Source organism: Lucilia sericata, unplaced genomic scaffold, assembly GCF_015586225.1.
Source record: "Lucilia sericata isolate MDLA Ls3-8-SP2 unplaced genomic scaffold, ASM1558622v1 Contig000062F_arrow, whole genome shotgun sequence".
NCBI classification, from domain to species: domain Eukaryota; kingdom Metazoa; phylum Arthropoda; class Insecta; order Diptera; family Calliphoridae; genus Lucilia; species Lucilia sericata.
In genome coordinates, this window is record NW_023994097.1 from 296799 (window position 1) to 319611 (window position 22813).

Genomic DNA, 22813 nt, shown 5'->3' on the forward strand with positions numbered 1-22813 from the left:
AATAGGCCAGTTTGAAAACATTTTAGCACAATGATTTATCTATACACAGAACATACACATTTCGAATTTTATCCGGATATAATAATTTAAAGTGATTTTGTAGAAGAAGACCAATTATGGACTGATCTATAAAAAATTCCGTGTAATGAGTTTTATATATACAAAATACACATACATATGTTGAATTTTATCCCGATAACTTTGATTGTCAATGTGCGTTTAAGTAATTTTCGGAAATGGTCCTCTTATGGGAGTTGTGACCAATTATGGACCGATCCGGGAAAATTTCGTATAATAATAACTTTACTAATTAATGAAATATGTGCGTTTAAGTGATTTTCGGAAATGGACTATATATAGAGTGATTCTTATAAAAGCAAAACATATTTGTGTCGAATTTTATCAAGATAGCTTTATTTGACAATGAAATATGTGCGTTTAAGTGATTTTCGGAATTGGACCTTATATAGGAGCTGTGACCTATAATGGACCTATTAGGAAAAAATTTGTAGAATGATTTATTTATATATTCAAGTCCAATTTTATCCCAATAGCTTTATAATTGAATGAAATACAAGGATTTTCCGAAGTGAACCTTAAATGGGAGCTATGACCAATTACGGGCCAATCAAAAAAAATTGTATAGTAATTCATATATAGACAAAACATTTCGTATAGTAATTCATATGTATATAGACAAAATACATTTGCGACGAATTTTATCACAATAGCTTTATTTATCAATGAAATTTGTGAGTTTAAGTGATTTTCGGAAGTGAACCTTAAATGGGAGCTATGACTAATTGTGGACCGATACAAATCTACGTTGGTAGTGTGATTTCTGTTCATATTATATTTGCATGTACAAAATTTTGTGTTGTTACCGATATATTTGTGGGAGTTATTAACGCTAAACTAATTTAATACCTTTGTATGGGGGCTATGGGGAATTTTCGATCCATTGTTACGATTTTGAACATACTTGATCCCTGGCAGAAAAAAAGTAATGTGGGACAAAATTCATCGAAATATCTTTGGTAGCTTCTGAGAAAACTACTTAAGAATTGGGAAAAACGTTATTCTTTCGAGATAGTCTGAAAATGTTACTCATAACTTTTTACTACGTTACTCATAACTTTTTACTACGTTTGCTGAATACCAAACTACTTAGGACAATATTGGGTGAATTTGGTTGATTTCCTTCGCTTAGTTTTATCGTGAGCGTGTTTTACACAGACAGGCAGACGAACAAATAGTCAATTTCAAAATATTTCATATACTCGAAATGTACTTACATATTATGTAAGTTTCTGACTAACGCCGAATTTTTTAACTTGATTTCGAACTTTAGATTATATTGTAATCATAAATGTTTAATTTTGGTTTATCCAGGCCACGAAATCCCGTTCTAAGTAAAACTTGTAATAAATACTTAACGAATTTGTTAAGCTATAACAAACAAATCTTTTGGAATAAAAACCTATCAAAGCTATTCCGAAATGGCTGTCGGTGATAATATTGCGATTTGAATTTGAAAATATAACTGCTTTAAAAAGTATTTGGAATTTATAAAATTAATAACCATTTTATTAAAAAAAAATCTCACATTTAAACACTTTATCAAGATTCTAAAAATTAAACTGTGTTTTCGGAAGAAAATTTTTAAAAATCTTTATTGTATTTTTAGATTAAGAATTATAATAATGAAATCATTTAAATAAATTTTTAACGCTCCCCCTATAATTATTTTAAAAGTACATACATACATAATGCATTATATTAAAAATTTTAAGAACAGTTAGTTTTCTATTGTAATTTTACATACATAATAAAAATTATTTACAATAATTAAGTTAAGATTTGCAATTTCAAAATACACCACATTCTATTAAACTTTGTTGTAGCTACTTAATTTTAGGATTTTTTTATTTGATTATTTCTGAAATTTACATTAACTAACTTAATTGATAATATTCGGGTACAAAATCATTTGCTAAATTACTTAAAAAATTAAAATCCGATGAACTATTGGAATTATCAACTAAACCATTAAGATTTCCACCCGGTCCAGTTTGTGGAAAATTTGCATTATGGGCGGGCATTGTGGGCGGTTGAACATTGGCAGGATTAACAAAGTTATTGTTAGGACCACCGGTTGGTATTTGAATGTGTGGTGGTGGATCGGTATCTAAGAGAACATCTCCAGACATGGGAGGGACGACATGATTATCTGAAAATTTTACAAAAGACATATTAATTTTTAAGAAATTGTAAGTTGTCCGGGATGTAGAAGCGTCCGAATTATTGGAGTGACCGGACAGGTGCATTTCCGGCCTGTCAAAGTTGTACTGTAATTTAATATAATAATGTAATTTAATAAATAAAAAATTTTATGTTTTAATAAATCATTACTACACATCCTCTTTTTTAATAATTTTCACTACTATAATAGTCCGGACAAGTCTAAATAATTCGAAACGTGCCCAAAAATTTATGTGTTCGGATTGCCAAAGTTGCACTGTAATAATTTTTTTTCCCCCCTTCTTCAATAAAAATTTAGTCATTAAATAAATTTTTCTCCAAAAACTCTAATTTTGTCCGATAATTTTTTATGAAAACAAAAATATATCGAAGAAAAGTCTCCACATTTATCGATTATTTTATATTTATCGAAAAAAAGTTTCCACAACGTGGAACTTTTTTTCGCAGGATTTTTTAACATTTTTTTTTTATTTGGAAAGATTATATATATTTTTTAAAAATTTTTAAAATTAATATTCGGTGGGTCGTGCTCCCACAATTTTAAAAAAATTTTTTATATATTTTTTTTTTATTTTTTTTGTTATTTTCAAAATATATGGTTTGTGCCTGCAATTTATTCGGCAGTACGATAGGTATACTTACCACTCATTGGTTGTTGATGTTGCTGATGGTGAGTAAAATGTCCGTGTTGATTATAACTGTGGGGATTATACTGCTGTTCCACACCATGATGTTGGCCGTGATGATGATGATGGTGGTGATGATGATGATTATTATAGAACGGTTGTTGGATTTGGTTATGTGCGCCAGTTGGCAACGATGGCGGCGGTGGTGGTGCCGCTTCCATGTGTATGCCCAAGGCTGTAGCAGTGGCTGAATTAATATGAGGCATACTGTGTTGCTGCTGTTGTTGCTGCTGCTGATGATGGTGATGGAATTCTGTAGGTTGTTGGAAATTTATTTGGTCATAATAAGCTCCATTGGGACCTTGAGTTTTGGGATCATAGAAATTGCCGCTGGCATCAAATTCTCCAGGTATTTGTTGTTGCTGTTGTTGACTTAGTGGAGGACCAGCATAGTTGCCACCATGGTGAGTGTGGTGGTTATAGGCATTGTATTGCAATGCCTCACCAGTGTGGTGATTATAGAAAGGTTGTTGTAATTGCTGAGCAGTAGCTGTGGTAGATGTTGGTGCTGGTGGATGATGGAAAACATTGGGACCATGGTGTAGTTTCGTCGCCACTTCGTTCCCTGACTTGAGGTGTGGTGAACTTTGTGAAACTGCTAAAAAGTCTGGTTTGGGACTTAGATATTCACCATTGGGTACTGGCATTGTTGAGTTTTGTAATTGCTGCTGTTGCTGTTGTAATCTGTGGGCAATATGCTGTGGTGAACCAGCAGCTGCGGCGAATTCAATATCATATTTTCCATAGTACTCTTGTGAAGGTGTTTGTGGTGGATGTTGTTGCTGCTGTTGTAGTTGTTGTTGTGGTGACTGCAATTGCTGTTGTGGTTGCTTATTGTTATAGTAACTGGGATAGAATGATGAATTACCACCACCGTCCGCTATATTGTTGCTATTGGCAGCTGCATTTGAATTCTGATAACGACGTTTACCGCCGGCACCGCTATTACTATTGGCCGTTGCTTGACTGTGTTGGGAAGATGTGTCCGAGTCACGTCTATAGCCCGAACCAATGCCAATTGAAATGGACGTATCGTAGCCACTAAATTGTGAGATCTTGGTGGAAGTCGAAACGACTGCTTCCTTTTTAATGTGTTGATCATCTTTTTTCTTGACTTTATTGATGGGACCATCTTCGATGTCATCATCTAAACTGCCACTGGAAGCAACGCTAGAGTCAGCACTAACCATATTAGAACCGGACACCGCATTACTGCCACAAAGATTGGAAGATATGCCGGATTCTAATGTAGAATTGGGTGTTACTGTAAAAGTAAAGAAATATTTATTATATACAGTTTTTAATTAAAAAAAAAAAAACAAATAACTTACAGCTACCAGCACTGGCATTGTTATTCGTAGCACTTGGTGTATTATTGTTATGACCTCTTGAATTTGAAGTTGAATCTGGTATGTCGTCGGATGGCAGTTCGCAGCCTTGACATGATTTCTTTGAATTGGAATCTGTCGGGAAAATACACACAATACATAATTAATTGGAGTATATTTTATATTACATATATAGTTTAAAATTATTTTTATAAATTAGATCCTTCAAAAAGTATTCCTATATAATTATAAGGGTTTAAGTCAACTTTATGATACCCTAATAAAAGCAAAATAAGTATTTAATGTTAGATGCTGATGATGATTTTACTAACTAAATTAAACGATTATATTGTTGTATAGGGTGCTTGAAAGGGTATCATTTATATGTATGTTTTCAAACGATACCAAATAAAAACAAGAAACATCAAAGATACATTTTTTTGTACTGACAGTGATTGATACGCTTTAGTTTAATTTTGGTCTTTTTTTGCTTTCAAATAAATTTGTTAAATTAAAGGTGGTAACTTTAAGTTTAGTGGTATATTTCTTGATTTTTTTTATTTTTTTATAGAAATTGTTTTTATAGCTAATATTTTATGAAGTAATCACAAGAGTCAAATTTTCAGTATAAAATCACTAACCATTTGTTAAGATATTACTCATGTTGTACATACATATGTATGTGAATTGAAATACTATTATGAATTCGAATATTTCTTATTGTTAAAAAATATGTAGTTCATTTTTCTATAATACTTATTAATAACTTTTAATTAAAAAGTAAATATGTACTTGAGTCAATTGTAAAGTCAAACTTCCCGGTTTATCGGAAAATGTATGGAAGTGTGTGTGTGTTCTTGAAGACAGTCATGTGCTAGGTAAAAATATACGGGAACGAGTTCCCTAATTTCAGAGGAACACATTCCATTATAGTATCGATAGAACAGTGAAATACACCCCACGTTGCGACGGTGCTTCAGTGAATCAATAAAGTTGGATACCCTACTGTCACCGATAAGTACCTTCGCCCTTTCTTGTACGCGGTCGATTAGCTCCAAAATAGACTTCGAAGATCCGGCCCATACATGGGTGTTGTATTGCATTTTCAGTCGAATATAAGTGGTGTAAATAGTAAGAAGATCAGATGGAGTAAAGTATGTCTTACACCGTTTCAAAAAACCGAGACACTTGAGTGCTTCTTTCGACAGTTGGAAAATGTGTTTAGTACATCGGACATCGCACTGTATTTTCATGCCCAGAACATCAAGAGTTTCTGATTCCTTAATATTTACATCACCCATAAATATAGATGAACCAACATTATCTTCCATACGTTTGTGTGTTAAAAAACAAAATTGAGTCTTGCGGGCGTTAAAATCGACTCTGTTAACACGACCCTATTCAGAGATTTTTTTCAAGTCGTGATTAAGCGATTCATTCATATTGCGGCTCATTGCCCCAATCTCTAGAGGGCTTGGCCTATAATTAAATGAATAGGAATGGTAGATATTGCTGTCATCGGTAAAAGAGTAGATAGAGTTGGAAGTTTGACATAGAAGGTCATTTATGAAAATAAGAAATAGGGTAGGAGAAAGAACGGATCCTTGCGGTACCCCTGAATTTATCTTGAACTCGTTTGATGAGATCCCATCAATAAAAACTCGTATAGTGCGATCACTGAGAAAGTTCGAAATAAATCGAGTGAAGTTATTACCGACATTATTTGACGAATTTTTCAGATGATGCCTCAGATTTTTGCCCATATCTTCGTTATCTCTGCACCCATTTTGCATTAAGAAATGTTGAAATTTAAGAAGGCCTTGAACTATAGTATTTACTAGGATATTATAATATGAGGGGAATTCGACCGAGATTGGATATATCATTGGAAATGAAAGGAATTGGACCTAGAATTAAGACTTTATTGCAGTTAGGTGTTATAATTATATAGGTATATAGGTAGAAAATTGTGATCAATTGTACTTGATCACGAATGCAGAAATTCGAAGTATGATTATAGTTTTTCGATTATTCACTACAAAAATATACATAAACAAAAATAAATCGTGTTACACTTACTACTATCAGACTGATCATCATCACCTTTTAGACTGTCCTTGTTGTCTTCATCGTCGGTTTTCGAAAGAGTTTGACGTTTGTGTTTCATGCGACGATTCTGAAACCAAACTTTTACCTGTAAAAACACACAGAAAACAAAATTTATGAAAATGAACATTTTTAACTAAGTAGCAGAAAATGGACGTTAATTAAAAACTAAAACTGGAAGAAACAGAACTTGCTGGCAATTAAAAGGTAGTTGCCATTTGTGCAAAATTAGTTTACTTTTTCCCTTATTTTGAGTTTCATCATTAAGCACAAGGAAACCATTATTAAATAAACACTTTAAAGAATGTAAAAGGTACAAAAGTGAAAAAATAAAACAATAAAAATAACTCACCTGCCGTTCAGTTAAATCTAAACTGGCTGCAATTTCAATTCTTCTTGGCCGGCATAAATATTTATTGAAATGAAATTCCTTTTCCAATTCCAACAGTTGGGTGTTTGTGTATGCGGTCCGTAAACGTCGTGGCAGGCCATTCTCTGGAACGAATTCAGCTGCAATTGAAAATTGCATTTTCTTGATACATGAATAAATGAGATTTTGAACCAACACACACTCACTCTCACACAAACACACACAGAAATAAAGACAACCTGCTACCAGACCGATATTTAATTTTGTTTAAGTAATATATCTTGCTTTAAACTTGATTTTCTTAACATTTTATTTATGCAACATGCAACATTTGAAAAAAACTGCTTTCTATTTAATGATAAAGTCGGTTGTTGGTCTGCTGCCACTTGAAATACTAATAGGTGACTTAATGTTTGGGTTGAAGTTGTGGTGTTTGTGGGGTGGTGTTGTTAAGAAATATTGCATTCATTTCGTTTTTTTTACATTTAATTAAGACGGTTTTAAAATTTACATTTGAAATTAATAAAAATAATTAACTTTTTCGATTACATTTGATATCAAGGAAAATTCTGCTAAACATTAGCAATACATTTAATAATTTTCTAAAATGTTACGATAAAGTTCTTTAAGGTTCTTGATTTCATGTTTTAAGTTTTGTTCAAGCAATCCATCAGTATGTCACTATGCATAACTAATTTTTGTATGAACATGGCGAAATAATTTTATTTCAGTGAACACTTATCCCTCGCAAAATTGTTATCTTTTACAACCCAGACACAATTTTTAAAACAGACGCACAGTTATGAACGAATTTATTCATAAAAGTAAAAATGGTTTTAATGCAACCAATTTTATTTACCATATAACTGAAAAGAATCGTATCATTTTAATGTAACATTAGGGTGGCTCTTGTGGTTGTGTATGATAATTTGAATTTATTATTACACTTAAAATTTTCATCGAATTGGATAAAAAATACACGCCTCAGCGTTCTGAAGTTTTTAATACATATTTACACATACAGGGAATAATCCCTTTACTTTTGTAATGGAAATGCATTTTGGATCATCGATTTAAAAAATCTCCCTAAGGCTTAAAAATTCAAACTTTAACAGGGGGTAGGTTAAGATTCCTTGATTTGCAGATCCGGTGGTACCGCCAGGTACCGCCAGGAACCAACCAATAAAAATTAAGTTTTTTGTTATTTAAATATTTGTCAACTTCATGTTATGACTTTTAAAATGTTTTTAATTGCAAGCGGCACTAATTTCTTTGATCGGTGTTGGAATAAAGTTTCATTTGGCTTGTCCAGGTTCAAAAGAATGCAATTACCTCAAAAAAATTTCTTTTGTGATATTGTGTACTTTTGACAAAAAGTTTTAGTTATAAATCGACAAAATTTTAAACAGAAAAAATATTTTACGGATCGTTGCCTAATATTATTGTAATAATAGGTATTTGAAGTGATTTTACTTCTTTAATTAGAGGGATTTTTTTTAAATTTCTGGTTGGTTCTTTAAGGGACCACCAGGCACCCAGACTTCAAATTTTTTCATATATCAGATTATATAAATCGATATTTTTGGGATGTTTTTTGATTGATTTATTTTAAAATGAAGCATAGCATTTGTGCCAGTAGTCTGTTATTGCTTGATGAAATCTTGTGTTAAAATTCGAGTGGGAAAAGATCGACCAAACAATTTTGGGGTTGAAATTGCTTCGAAACGTCGGCGTACAATCTCTGTTTATTGCCAACTAGCTATATTCACCTAGATCACATAATACTCTTACCAAAATTTATAATATAAGGCATAACGCGATCAAAAAATCCAAATTATTCATCCCTAACGAAAGTTCGATGTCGAAAATGTCACATAAAATCATATTTTTCATCAGAAAAGAGCTATTTTATATATTTTATTTATATCCCAATATAATTATCTTCATTAACAATGAAATTGCTTATTATTGCCTTTAAATTACGTTTTACAATATTTATAATTTAGAAGTCCGGGTGCCTGTTGGTTCCTCTAGGAACCAACCAGGTATTTTTCACATAACACAGGTTATGAACAAAATTGTAGAACAAAAGTTGCTTAGAAATGTAAGTTTTATAACATTAATTTTTTTCCGCTCAAACAAACAAATCAGGCTATTAGGTTTAAAATATTATTACAATTTATGTTAATTCGTTGGATTTAAAAAATACAAGATACATATGTATTAAAAAACTTGAACTTTGTCCTCAGTGGGGAGTTAGGTTTCCCGATTTTGATGAAATATTCATTAAATATTTAAACCGAAATTTCTTGAAATTCGAAAGAAAACAATAAAACACCCTAATATCTATGCTTTACTATCAATGGTAAAAACTTTTTCTAACAACGTGCGAATGGTACTGACTACGCGCCTTAAACAATTTCGTCTTTTACTTGGCGGCTTGATAAGTAAGATGTTGTTTAAAACATTAAGTAATTAACCAAAAAAAAAAAAAAAAACAAAATTCTAATCAATCAATCAAGTTTCATTGAAAACAAAAAGAAAAATTGTGAATTTGTCTGTTTCAGACTCACGTTTGGCACTGTTGCTTCGGTGTAGCTTTAGCTTTGACTGCTACTGTTTGAAAATTTTGTTTTCATGTCTGTCTGTAGCGTCGGTTTGTTTTACTTAATGAATTTTCATTAAGTGGAGACTTTTAATTAATTCTCCACAAAGAAATACAGAAAAAACAGTAACGTACTAATTGAAGGCAAACAGATGTTTACTTTATAAATATTCTATGAATAGTAAAATAATTTATTGATTTTTTTAATAAAACAAGTGAATGAAAAGTGCTGCAGGCAGATAGATCGCTTACGGAGTCTTTTTTTGTTGGAATTTTTAACGCTTTGAAGATCTAACAGTTTTATTAAGATTTACACAAGGAATTTTGTTCCAGAAATTAAAAAAGCTTAAAAATGACCTTGAAGTTAGATAATTTAATAACAAATATTTTTAAAAAAGCCTTAAATACTTAAATTATAAATTTTTAGCAACTACCATCTATATTTTTATACACACAGAATGAAAATAGTATCTGAAGTAAATCATTATTTAATAGGTAATAAAATATCTAAGTATTGGTGCTGTGTATACTTTTTATCTCTCTATTTGTAATGACTCATTTAAGTATTCATTTGTAAGCTAGAGTGGAAAGTCTTGTCTAAAATAATGACTTAAAATTCCAGTAAGTACCCAGCTAGAACTTTGGGTACTCTGTAATAATTTGTACTTACACAACAACTTCTTTTTCAATGACTACTATATAAAGTCTGCATTACTTTTCAGTAATGACTTACATATAATCAGAATCCTCAGCACTTTATTTTAAGTTTTTCTCTTTTATTTACACATTTTATTTGATCGCGCAATAGCAACTGTTTTTTACACACATAAAAATAAACAAGTAAGAATTTATAGTCGGGCATGGCCCTACACCAGTGATCATGGTACAAATGGGAGAATCCATGTGAAAGCGGACAGCAGTCGGATTTACTATCTCCGATTTTAATGAAACTTACCACACATATATGGGCAATTCCATGAAAAGGTAAACAACGATTGAAAAAATAAAACCCCTATAACTTTTGCATTTTTGAAGATAATTCAACAAAAATTAGTATATGATCTTTTGTATGACCACTGACGAAGACTGTTGAAAATTTGGAAATCGATCTATTTTTACACCACGCTCCCATACAAACGGACCCGCAAATATCACTTTTTAGCTCATGATTCTGTTAATTATAATACTATCCAAATAATACCTCCAAAATCGGCAGATCTATAATGTATATAAGCCTAAACCATTATGACGATTTTCATAACGATTGGACCTTATTTGACCCTAGTTCCATCCAAAGTCACATATGATATCGCCATATTTTAATCCATATTTTGGAAAACATGATTCCGAATGGGATGATTCCTTTTGCAAACATAGCATTCTCAGAATGGAGCAGAATGTCAATATTGTTTTCCAAGTACTCCCATTTTTACCAAATTTATACTACTCTGAAGGCGTACGAACGTCACATACAATCGTATGGAATTGCCCATATGTAATATATATAATATGTTTCACATATCATTGACTTTTTGAAACTCATTCCAATGTAAAAACATCGCGATTAGAAAATTTTAAAATATGTTAAAATTTCATAAAAGTACATACATATAATTGCCCATTACTCTGAAACTATTTAAAGTCCAACATAGTGTTTGATTTCATATTAAAGCCAAATATTTTACTTCCAAAACGTTAAAGGTCAATTTTCATAGTGTATAGTTACATATTTGTAAGCATATGCCTCCAATGTCAAGTATATACCTCCAATGTCAACATGATGTTAATATAATAAGTTAAAATGCTAATAAAGAAGTAGTACAAAACGGCTTTTTAGCGTTGTAACTCATTACTTTTCAATATAAGTTTTTGCTGGGTTCGTCATAAAAATTAATTTAATAAAACTTTTAATGGAACTTTAATGTACAAATTTTATACTTTTTAACTCGGATTAATAATTCTACAGTGTAATTTTCAAAACCTAAAACTAAATTTCACATTTCTTTTTATCTAAATATGAATACGAGCATAAATATTCGAATACAAAAGTAGAAAATATGATTTCCTATGGAGTTGGCAAAAGAACGACATGAGAAACTAGAACAGATAAAACTACATATTGCCAGGCAAAAACAAGGAAATATTGAGAAATGTAGGAAACTCCATTGAAATTCATATATGTATGTATATATATAAATGTGTATATTAGTTACATACATATCTATTGAATGTAAGTGGGAAACTATGCAGTTTTAAAACTTTTCTATAGAATTTGAAATTCAATACAATTTTATCTTGCATTTTCTTTACATGTTGTGGTAGAATATTAAAATGGAAATGCATGAGTTTGGTCACAAAAGATGTTTGGAATCATTTTCCTATTTTGAATGTGAAACAACAAGGAAATCATCAACATGCAACAGCAATGTATATAAGTATGTATGTAAGTAAGTATTGACAATGTAAAATGCAATCAGAGGCAAACAGAAACAGTTATGTGGTGACATGCATTCAAATGAAACACAAGATACAGATATACAGCAGCTTGTACTCCATGTATGGAGTATTGTGGTTATGGCAGAGTTGTTTTGTCAACAACATCATCTCTGTGTATATGACATGCAAATAATCTACTAAATATATGGATGGAAATATTGTCACTACCAACATCATCACCATCATCGACGTTAACATCATAGAAGAAATACCGGAATATCCGAATTCAAACTTATCTAAACTTTCAAATGTTTCAAGTTTTTTTTTCTGTTTTCTTTCCTAAGTTGGAATAGCTGCAGAAACAGAGCAATATTTTCATATGTAAAGAAAGAAAATTCTATTGAATGTATAATGTTTGTGAAAATATCTAACTAATGCAAGTTTATTTCTAAGAACATTTCATTATTGATTCTGGTAGTATATTTACTGGCCATATATGTATGTATGTATACAGTATCTAATAGTTTGAGTTGGTAAAATTTTCCAAACGAATTGCAATCTAATGGTTTTATATTTCCGTTACTCTCAGGAAAATTGATTTAAACTTTTAAGGTTGACTTTATGATTATTTATGGGTTGGTTAGTGGTTGGTTGTTTTTCATTATTTCCAGAATAGTATCCTTTTTGTGGTTAAGGACACATAAACTCTCTCTCGCTCTTATGGTTTAACCAACCAAACTAATATTTAACATTATAATTTACTTGTTAACACTTAAAAGCACTTGTGTACTCGCATTCTGTCCTTATAAATAAGTGTGGCTATAGTTTGTTAAACATTTTAACATCCTCCCTGTAACTTTGCTAAAAGTATCCCTTAGGATGACCATACTTCGTAGCTGTATCTTTGTTATTACCCAAATATTATATTATATGTGTGGAAATGTTATGAATTATGATGTTCTTTTGTTAAATGTTTTACCTTTTTTGGCTGCAAATTAAATGTTTGTCACAAGTGGTAAGTGTAAGTACTTGTTGTAAAATTAAAATAAGCGTAAATTTTGCAACAAATGCAAAATATTTCTTTACTTTGTTTTTTTTTGTCCGCATTTTTTAACGATAATTATCAAGATATTTCCCTGGAAATACTTTAAAACAGTTGAGGCGTTTATGTTTGGAGTGTTTAGTCATAATAAATGTTGAAGTTTGAGCTGTTAAATTTTAAATGTATCAACACTTTAAATACATATTCCTGTTCATACCCAGTAAAAACTTTCATTACCATGTAAGTGGTTAAAATGCTAAAATTTACTTACACAATAGCATTTTAAGTCATTATTTTAACACGGTGATGTCATTGGAGGCAAGTACTTACCACAAACGATTACAAGTAATTAGAAAAAGTAGTCATTGTAAATCGCATGAAAAAACGTATACAGCTTCTATATCTTTACTGCCAAGATGTCTAATGAATAAGAAAGTATTTATATAATACATTATTAGTAAGACCTTATTAGACTACTTCTATGTAATACAGGCGATATCTAGTAGTTATTGAAAAGTATGTTGTTAGGTAAGTAATTACAATTGAAAGCCATTACCCAGTTTTTGCTGGGTATAAAATCTGAAGAACCTAAAAAACACTTCCCTTTAGATTCTTCTTTTTAATTTAATAAGTAATATTAAATGTTCTTATTTCCATCTATTTATAACTATGGGTTAAAATTGTTTATAAAAACAGAGAAGAATTTTCGAGAGACAGCAAAGATTACATAGACGAAGATGATACCCTAATTTAAATTCCTTAGATTAAAAATTTCGTATTCGATGTGCGTTATATTTTGCGATAAAGTAAATAGCTTTCAACAATTGTAGAATTTTGAAAAGGCAGATAGATCCATACCGTCTCGAGGTATTACAACATACTTTATGCAATAAACTTAATCTTAATATATCGATTAGTCTTTGACCTGACTTAGGGGAAAGGGATCGATTGACAATAAATATTCTTAAAAACATTTCCTTAACCTTGGAGAATTGAGAATCTTTAAAAATTATCGATTAAAGAACAAAGAATGGACTTGATGTAAAATGTAGTGTTAAGTTTGAAACTACATACGTAAATTATTCACAAAAATTTCAAATTTCTTTCAAAGTTTCAAAAGGTTTAAAATTTTTTTGTACTGCAACATAAAGTGTTGAAAATTTTTCAATAATACCCATACACACATAGAAAAACTAAAAGAAATAACTACCTAACATTAAGGACATATGTGTGTGTGTGTGTTGTTAAATTGTTGACCACTTGGCCGTTTGGTTGAAAAGTGGTCGACCAAAGACACAAACATCACCCAAACTAACATGAAAAAAAACAGACAAGTGGTTACAAAGTAATGTTGTAGGGCAACAAAATGACAAACTACCAAAAAAACACCTTGGGCTAAAAGCACCCAACTACACAACGAGACAAATGTAACAACCGAAATGACCCCAATTTATCTTGGGGACAAACATTTAAATACGGTAGCAGCAACTCATATAAATTTACATACACACAAAAACACATAAAATGCAAATATTTTTGTTTCTGGCAAAAACAACATAAAAGTGGAAACTTTTTATTATCAACTTAACTTTCTTTAAAAAAAAATTCAAAACATTGTCTAAAAAACTAACATAAATTGTTAAAGACATTTTTCAATTACATTTCTTTTACATTCATCATATTTTACTTTCAGATTTTAGAAAATGAAAAATTGTGTTGATTACATCATAAATTGTTTAAAAAAATCAGAATTGATTTAAATATTCAAATGAAATCAATTCAAGTCAATGCAAAGTAAAGTAAAGCAACAACTGATGCAAAAGGCGTGAACGAACAACATTTATTCATCTATTCAATGCATACAACTGGCATAACGATACAATTTTTCAATATTTAAAACAACAATGTTTTGAGAAATGGCCAAAGAAAAATTTATTTTATACATTACAATTGATTGGTAAGAACTTCAATAACAAAAAAAAAAAGAAAAGAAATCTTGAAAAGAATGAAGCCAAGTTTAAGTATCGATATGTATGGTCGAAGACTAATGTTTATTGCAACGGATGCTGCTGTTTTTAGTTCAGCCTACTTTTCCAACAACTGCTGTTGTTGTTAATGGTTTTTTCTTTTTTGCTAAATTCTTTTTTTAAGTTTTTGTAAAGAAATTCAATGCTACTGTATGTCAGAGATGGTTTTATTAAATACTAATACATATTTTATATGAAACGTTTGCATTTCATTGAATATTGTTTGCAAACAGAATGACTTTGATCGACTTGAACAGGAGAACTTCTAAAAGTTTTCAGGTGTTCGTTTCCAAGCTTAAAGAACTCGCACTCAGATAACTCATCATCAATACGATTTTATTAAAACAAGTTATTAGTTAATTACACCCTACACCAATATAGTGGGAAGGGTATTATGCGTTTGTGCTGATGTTTGTAACGCATTAAAATATTAGTACTATACCATCTTAAAGCATACCGATCGACTCAGTATCACTTTCTGAATCGATTTAACGATGTCCGTCCGCCCAACCGTCCGTGTGTGCATGTAAACGTTGTTATCAAAGTACAGGTCGCAATTTTCAAGATAATTTAAAGAAATCTGGAATACACCCAAGAACGAAGTCTATTGAAAATGGTTTAAATCGGTCTATTATTTCACCTAGCCCCCATACAACTGAACCTCGCGAAAAGGGCTTTTGAGCTTATAATTATGCATAATATAAATGTATCTCGATGAAAATTCGCACAACTAAGTTTTATAAAAGCCTTGATGACCTTGCCGAAATTCGATCGGACTTCATTTGACCCTAGCCCCCTTCAGAAAGTGACTTGAATATCCGCAATTCATTTAGTAACATTGTTATTGCAATGAAATTTAGCACAGATAATTATTATATATATCTATCCAGCCTATTTTATCGGGATCGGTCCACATTTCCTCCTGTCCCCCATATAAAGCCTATTTTAGAAAATTAGTTTTTCGCCAATAAATTGCTTGAATAAATCGGAATCAAAATAAATCACATTTAATATTCATAACTGATGTAAAGCATCATATGGTCGGCCACGTCCGACTATACTTTCTTACTTGTTTTCATATACATATGCGCATACATATGTACACTAGACGGACTTACTGTATGGAAAGCAAAAATGTGTTTTTCGACTTCGTTCTTGTTGGTCCATATTTATTCAATCTGTTCTAATTGATCCAAGATAGATTCAAAATATTTCGGGAATCATCATAAAACAATGATCTTTTTCAAGCTAAGTACAATTTAACCATGTAATATCGTGGCACCTTTACGATATTTTCTTGGATCAATTAGAACAGATTGAATAAATTTGGATCAACTAGAATAAAATCGACCTGGACAGGCAATAGTTACAAAAACTTTGTTAGATTACAATTAAGATGCCTTTGATTGATTAGTATGGAATGAAACTCGAATGATTAAAACAAATTAGAATAGAATAGATTGAATAAACTTGGATCGAGTAGAATAGAAATTGAATGGAAATGGATAAAAAAATAAGTTTTACCAAATAACGTGAAACAATGATTTTCCATCTCTGCAATATTCAAACTAAACTTGCAACTACAAACAAAAATTGGAATAATTTTTCAAACAGATTATTTTATTGCATTCTTAGTTCATATCAAGGACTATTGTGGCAGAGATACACACATAAAAAACGAAACATCTACAGGAAACGTACACATACAGAAGCATACAGATTTAGAAGATCTACATGAAATGTATTTATGTATATGAGAAATCATATCAAATCATACTACAAGAAATCTGTCTGTTTGTATCTCATATGTATGGATAACGAAACAATCATTAATCATTTTGGCTTTTGAGCAACAGCAGCAGCAGCAACGAAAGCAACAACAAAAAAGTCAATTTCTCATAGAAATATGTACATAGTTTTTGTTTTCGTATTCATGTGTAAAGTGTATTTGTATCTATACAACTAAATTGTATCTATCTATACGAGCAACGACAAATGCGAATGATGTGCTACTGACAAAATATATAGAAAAAATCGACTACAAAGGAAACGCAACAAATCCGATTTGATTGAAGAAAAATAAAGAATGAAAACAAAAAATATATATCTGATATGGTCGTATTTGTGTCTTGCAGTCTGACAGAGTTTGTTTTGACAATAGAAATCTCGAATAATATGTATTATGATGCCAACATAATCATTATAAATTATTATAAAAAATGTTAATGCTGCTGACTTTAAAATGACGAGTCAGTAAAACCAAGGGTGTAACGATCAGAAACAAAAGAAAATTACAATTCCAGATCTTGAGTTAGAATTGAGCATTATAATACATAGTTCTGAATTTTACTTAAGTTACTGAGGAATTTTCGGAATTAACTGAAATGCTTAAAATGCCCTTTAAATCTAATACTCTTCTTTTTAACCCAATTTTTATTAGCCACTAATTAATTGTTATTAAAGCTTAACTTCTTTTCTCTTTTTGCTTTATCTTTGTCTAATTCCTGCTAATTACGAAAACACTTATAATAGTTCTATTGTAACCCTTTTTCTTTGATTGTTTTCAACATTTCATCTTCAGTATTTTGTTCTAAACACTAATTAAAACTAATCTGTCTAACAAAATGTGTTTCTTTTACTCTTTTTTTTTTTGTCAAATAAATGTCACACAAAGTCATCATCCCTCCACTTTACGCACTTTTATTTAAACAAACATTCGAAAAAAGGACCTATAGAACAAAATGATTGAAGACATTTCATTTTTGTGCCAACAATTTTTCATGTTTCATCTGTAATAAACCACAAAAAAATTTAGATTAAAACAAAAAGAATATTGTTTAAATACAATATCCTTTGTTTAGGACAATGAATCGACAAATACCATTATTAGAGATCAAATAATTGAATGACATACCATGGAGGTGGGCGGTTGTGTTTAACCCTTTTTGTAAATGTAGAATTTTCTATCGTTAAATATTATTCTTTAAAAGGATTTTCATTAAAAATAAGATAATGATTAACGTGTTATGACACTTTAAAGTTGTAACAACTAGTGTTGTGACATTATTATGGGGTTAAATTTTCGTATAATGTCAAAAATGCAAGGAAGTCTGATTAAAAGGTAATGTTGTTTTTCATTGAGTGTTAAGCGCAAAGACGTAATAACTACTAGTAACTGTAAATAACCTCTAGTAGTAAAGGACAAATTTCCAAATATACTGGCTAAGGAATTCGCAAGTTGCTAAATCGATGTATTATCAATTATGAATATTAATCTTCAGAAAATGGAAGAAAATTATTACCAATTTTCTACTATTTGATACCAAATCTAAACGCTATGTGCTCTTGCTAGACATTTTACTGGATAAACAAAGCCATAGACCAATTCTAGCACATGGATCAATGTCTGGTGAAGTATAATGAACGTGTGTTGCCATGCATTATACATGGAGAGTTGTGGCACTGTCAATTACAGGGATACGAATATCTATTGGTACTGAGGTAATCTGTAGGATTCTAGAAATAGAAAGGAATAAGAATTAAAATCAGGCTTAAGGAGAATGGACAATTAAAAATCCTCGATATAGGTCATTCTAACGGACTATAAAGTATCTCACATCTGTTTAGATAAAGAGATTACTACAATCATCGCATCTAGTTCTAGAGATTTGATCAGGATGCCATTGAAGTTTATACGGGTGGATCCAAAAATGGAACAGTTAGTGCTATTATTTGTGAAAAGTATAAGACATAGTTCCATCCCAAGTCGCCGTGTCAAAAAAAAAAAAAATATAAAAAATACAATCGTCATCGGAAACGAAAACGAAAACGGCGTTAACTAATCCAAAATCGATGTCCACAATAGGTACTTGTACTCCTCCGCCCGAAATTTGCGATTTTATTAACAAACAAGTAAGAGTGTTATATTCGGTCATGCCGAATCTTATATTCCCACCATCAAATCATCCTTATTAATAAACTTTGATATAAACGAAGAAATTTTCTCATTTATTAGAACGATGTTGAATTTTATAATCATATGTCGATATTAATATGAACATCAGGGAAATATTTGAAAGAGGGCCGTGCTTTTCCGAATTAAAAATATTATTTTTTTTTGGTCCAATATTTATAACCATAAGAGTGGTTATATGGAGGGTAGAGTAAATTATGGACCTATCCTCGTCGGTTTATACAATAATTATTTGTATCGAATTTCATCGCTGTACTCGTATCTTTAATTCAGTCACGAGGTTTAAAGTAATTCTCTGAAGGAAACCTATAATGGGGGTGTGATCAGTTATCGACTAATCCTCATCAAATTCATAAATTATGTTGTGTAAAGAAGTTGTTTATTCGAATTTCATCGCCTAAGTCGTAATTTTAAGCAACTAATGAGAGTTAAAGTAATTTTACTGAAGTGGTCATTTATAGATCCATCTTCATCAAAGTCGGTAGGAAGATTTTAGTTCCCATAAAACTTGTTTATGTGGAATTTCATATATCTACACGTATTTGTTAAGTTAATAGGGGACGTAGGGTAGGGGCTCATAAATGCGGCCTTATTTATTTTACAAAACTTGTTTATGTAAAATTTCACTGCTGTCATTTTCTGAAGGCGACCTTATAGAGTTATAGACTGATCCTCATAAAATTTAGTAGAGAGGTTTGGCTCACACGAAACTTGTTTATGTCGCTGTTTCATCGCTGTACTCGCAGTTTTAAGCTATGGGTCATAGGCGAATATTTCAATGTGTTACAAACGGAATGACAAAAACAATATACCTTCTATCTTTTTTCTTGGAATAATGAAATCGTGGGTAGAACCACAAAGATCCAATGGGGTGACCCTAACGAGAGCAGGACGAGAAGCCTACTGAAAATAAACTATTTTAAGGTTAGTATGATGGTACGTATTCTGAGCGGACGGATTTAGACGAATGTAGAGCATGTAGAGAGAATAGTGAAATTCTGGAGCACTTTCGGCTTCCGCCGAAATTAGATCCGAATATCTTTTGAGTGATATTATTCGGATATAAAATCCCACACGAACAGTGATTGGAAAATTCTTAGGAATTACGTCCAGGAAACTGAGTTTCTGAACATTGGACGATAATACTTTTATTGAATACAATATAAGGTTTTTGTTTTCACCAACAATCATTTTCCATGAAAATGAGCGCACAACAAGCCCAATAGTGTCCTAGTTTTATTTCTTCGCATTTGATGTAGATACATCAGCCTATCAACCTTACCTAACTTAAATATTTTTAATTTTTTTCTATTTAAGTAGTTGATTTTTTTTAATTCTATTCGTGGTATTATTTTTATGTAAATAAATATTTATATCAACTCATATGTATTTCTGTACAGTTGATTTTTAAACTTTGATCAGCTATTACATAAACAGTTTTAATTAAACTTTAAGCTTTTTTTCTAATTGTATATGGCCACCACCTTAATTGTTACAATTAATGGTACTCCATTGGTTATTGCAGTTGTTGTATGAGAAAATTTAGTTGCAGTTAATTCAATTTAAGAACTCAACAATAAATCAAGCCAAGAAACCGTTTATTAAATTAATCTCTTGCGTGTTTTAAACCGTCAAAAGCGTAACATGTAATTTTATGCAATTTATTTAAACATTTGAATTTCAAATTTAAATACACGTAAACGGTATAAAAAATGCAATATGCATTTTGTTATAAAGGAAAAAAATCATTAAACTTATAACAACCAGATTGAAGCTGAGTAGTTTGCCTTGTAAAAATATATATTAATGTTAAAATGTTCACTTTAAATTTGCATCTATCATTACTAAGGCGGAAGACATTTATTTATATTTATTTATAATATTCTCTTTATTAAATCTAACTAAATTGAAAAACTTTAAAAATCCCTCTTCTGTTTTTATCTCCCTCAATTACTTTGGAATATTTTAAATCCCTTAGAAAACTTAAAAAATAATGGGGTTTGTGAAAGTGTTTTTCTATAATGTTTTTCTATATTTTTTGTTTGAATGAAAAATCCTTATTTTATCGTTTAAGCCCGTTTCACTTTAAACGAAAACAAAAACAAACTTCATAATTTTGTTTTGCTGTGTTTTCTTTGTATCCAATAATTTTCTGTACATTTTCAGCCACATTGAATGAATGCTGTCAGTTTGATGTGACGCTCTCAAAAATTTTTATATAAAAATCCATCAGGGATGGATGGAAGCTGTCAATCAAAAACAAGGGAAACTTTTTTCTTCGTTATACATAATTCAAAAAATTTACATTTTATATAAAAAATAGGATGAAATTGTATGTGTATTTTTATATATTCACAAAGTAACTCACTCAGTACATACATACATACATAAAATTTATGTATTTAAGTTCGTTCGTTGCGCGAAAATGTTTATTTGAAGAGTTTGTTTGAATTTTTAGTTTATTTTTTTTTGCCGTTGGTGTTGTTGAAAATGGATAAAAAGTTTACTTTTTATTTAAATTTAATACAAAATGGCTGCTAAATATAGATATTGAATAAATTGAAGGAATAAAGTACGAAACTTGCTTATTTATTTCAATTTAATAAAGACAGCTTTATGTCGAAGAGTTTGAATTTAAAACTTTATTATTAGATTTTTTATTTATTAGCAAAGGATCCAATTATTTTTTAACATATGCTTCTCTTAGTTTAGAAACATTTTGAGTTGTTTCAATCTAGTATATAAAAATTATCAGATCAATTAGTGTTATATTAATCTCCCTTCAAAAATTATCCATTTATCTAATCCTCACAAACATTATTGGTCCCTTTAGTAGTTCTATGTAATACAGGCGGGACCATGTTCATTTTTTAAACAACACTCTCCATAGCTTGCATTATATAGGACCATTTTATGATCGTGTACTCCCAAAATTTTGGGGGTAGTTTTGGGATTGTTTGATGCATGTGTGGGCTACGTTCTCCTTACTTACGACACCGCAACGTTAAATGGAACATGTCTTTCATATATTTGAATGAGTATGCGATCGGACCTAATCCATTGTAGATTACTCTTTACGGGTTTTATCCGCAATCTCAATAATCCAAATCGAAAGTATCGCCAAATAATTAAGTGCTATCAATAATTTCCTTTAGTTCATAGTTCTAACTATATCCTCATAAAGTCTTAAAAATCCTTATATAATTTTTAAGATTTTTTTTAATTACAAAAAAACTAAATTAAAGTTTTAAAATTGTTCTTATTTGTATTAAGATTCCGAAAATACAATTCAAGGAATTTTATTTATAACGTTTCAATACTTTCAAATTTTACATAACAAGCAACAAATGTTGCTTGAAACCATGTATATTACTCAACAATATTAAAAATAATCGTTATTTTTCTTCATAAAATACAGAAGCTTTTTCCATCAATAGGCAACAAATGAACAAATAGATGGATTGATGAATGTATGAATGAATTAATAAATGACTGAATGTGTTAACGTGTTTGTAGCTAAAAGATCAAGAAAATAAGCCATGAAGCATTAAATTTTCTTAACAACTACCTGTGGAAATGAAAGTGAGTATGTACCAAGGAATATAATAAATACGAACCAAAACTAAAGCGTTATATTCACCGACAACAAATAGAAAAATCATAAATAAAAGTAGAGAAATCAATGCGATCATCAGTAAGCTCAAACAAAAAGAAAATTTCAGAAAAATATAGGATCATTAATAATACTCAATATTTCACAATACACATGCATAACTACATGTACACAAACACACTAGCAGCCAGACACATTGTTAGAGATATGAACAACGTCAAACAAATTTCCGACCTGTCAACAAGACAAGACATTGAATCTGTCAAAGTAGCTTATTTTCACACTTAAACCGCGAATGACAAAAGAAATATCGGAATGAAAACACATACGTATACTGATAAATACATACATACATTCATATTTCA

The 22813-nt window shown here is 30.5% G+C and overlaps 1 protein-coding gene across 2 annotated transcripts in view; it reads right to left on the reverse strand.

Moving 5' to 3' along the window:
- Positions 1 to 1899: 1899 nt before the first annotated feature.
- Positions 1900 to 22813, reverse strand: part of LOC119616240 (homeotic protein proboscipedia) — a 96339-nt gene continuing 75425 nt past the window's right edge. The window contains exons 5-9 of one of the 2 annotated variants that reach the window (XM_037972567.1): positions 6735 to 6892; positions 6356 to 6470; positions 4280 to 4411; positions 2905 to 4212; positions 1900 to 2230 (exon numbers count right to left, since the gene is read on the reverse strand). In XM_037972567.1, the coding sequence (XP_037828495.1) occupies positions 1956 to 2230; positions 2905 to 4212; positions 4280 to 4411; positions 6356 to 6470; positions 6735 to 6892 (1988 nt within the window). In that variant the 3' untranslated portion in view covers positions 1900 to 1955. The remainder of the gene's footprint in view (positions 2231 to 2904; positions 4213 to 4279; positions 4412 to 6355; positions 6471 to 6734; positions 6893 to 22813) is intronic. The other variant, XM_037972568.1, reaches the window with a different exon arrangement.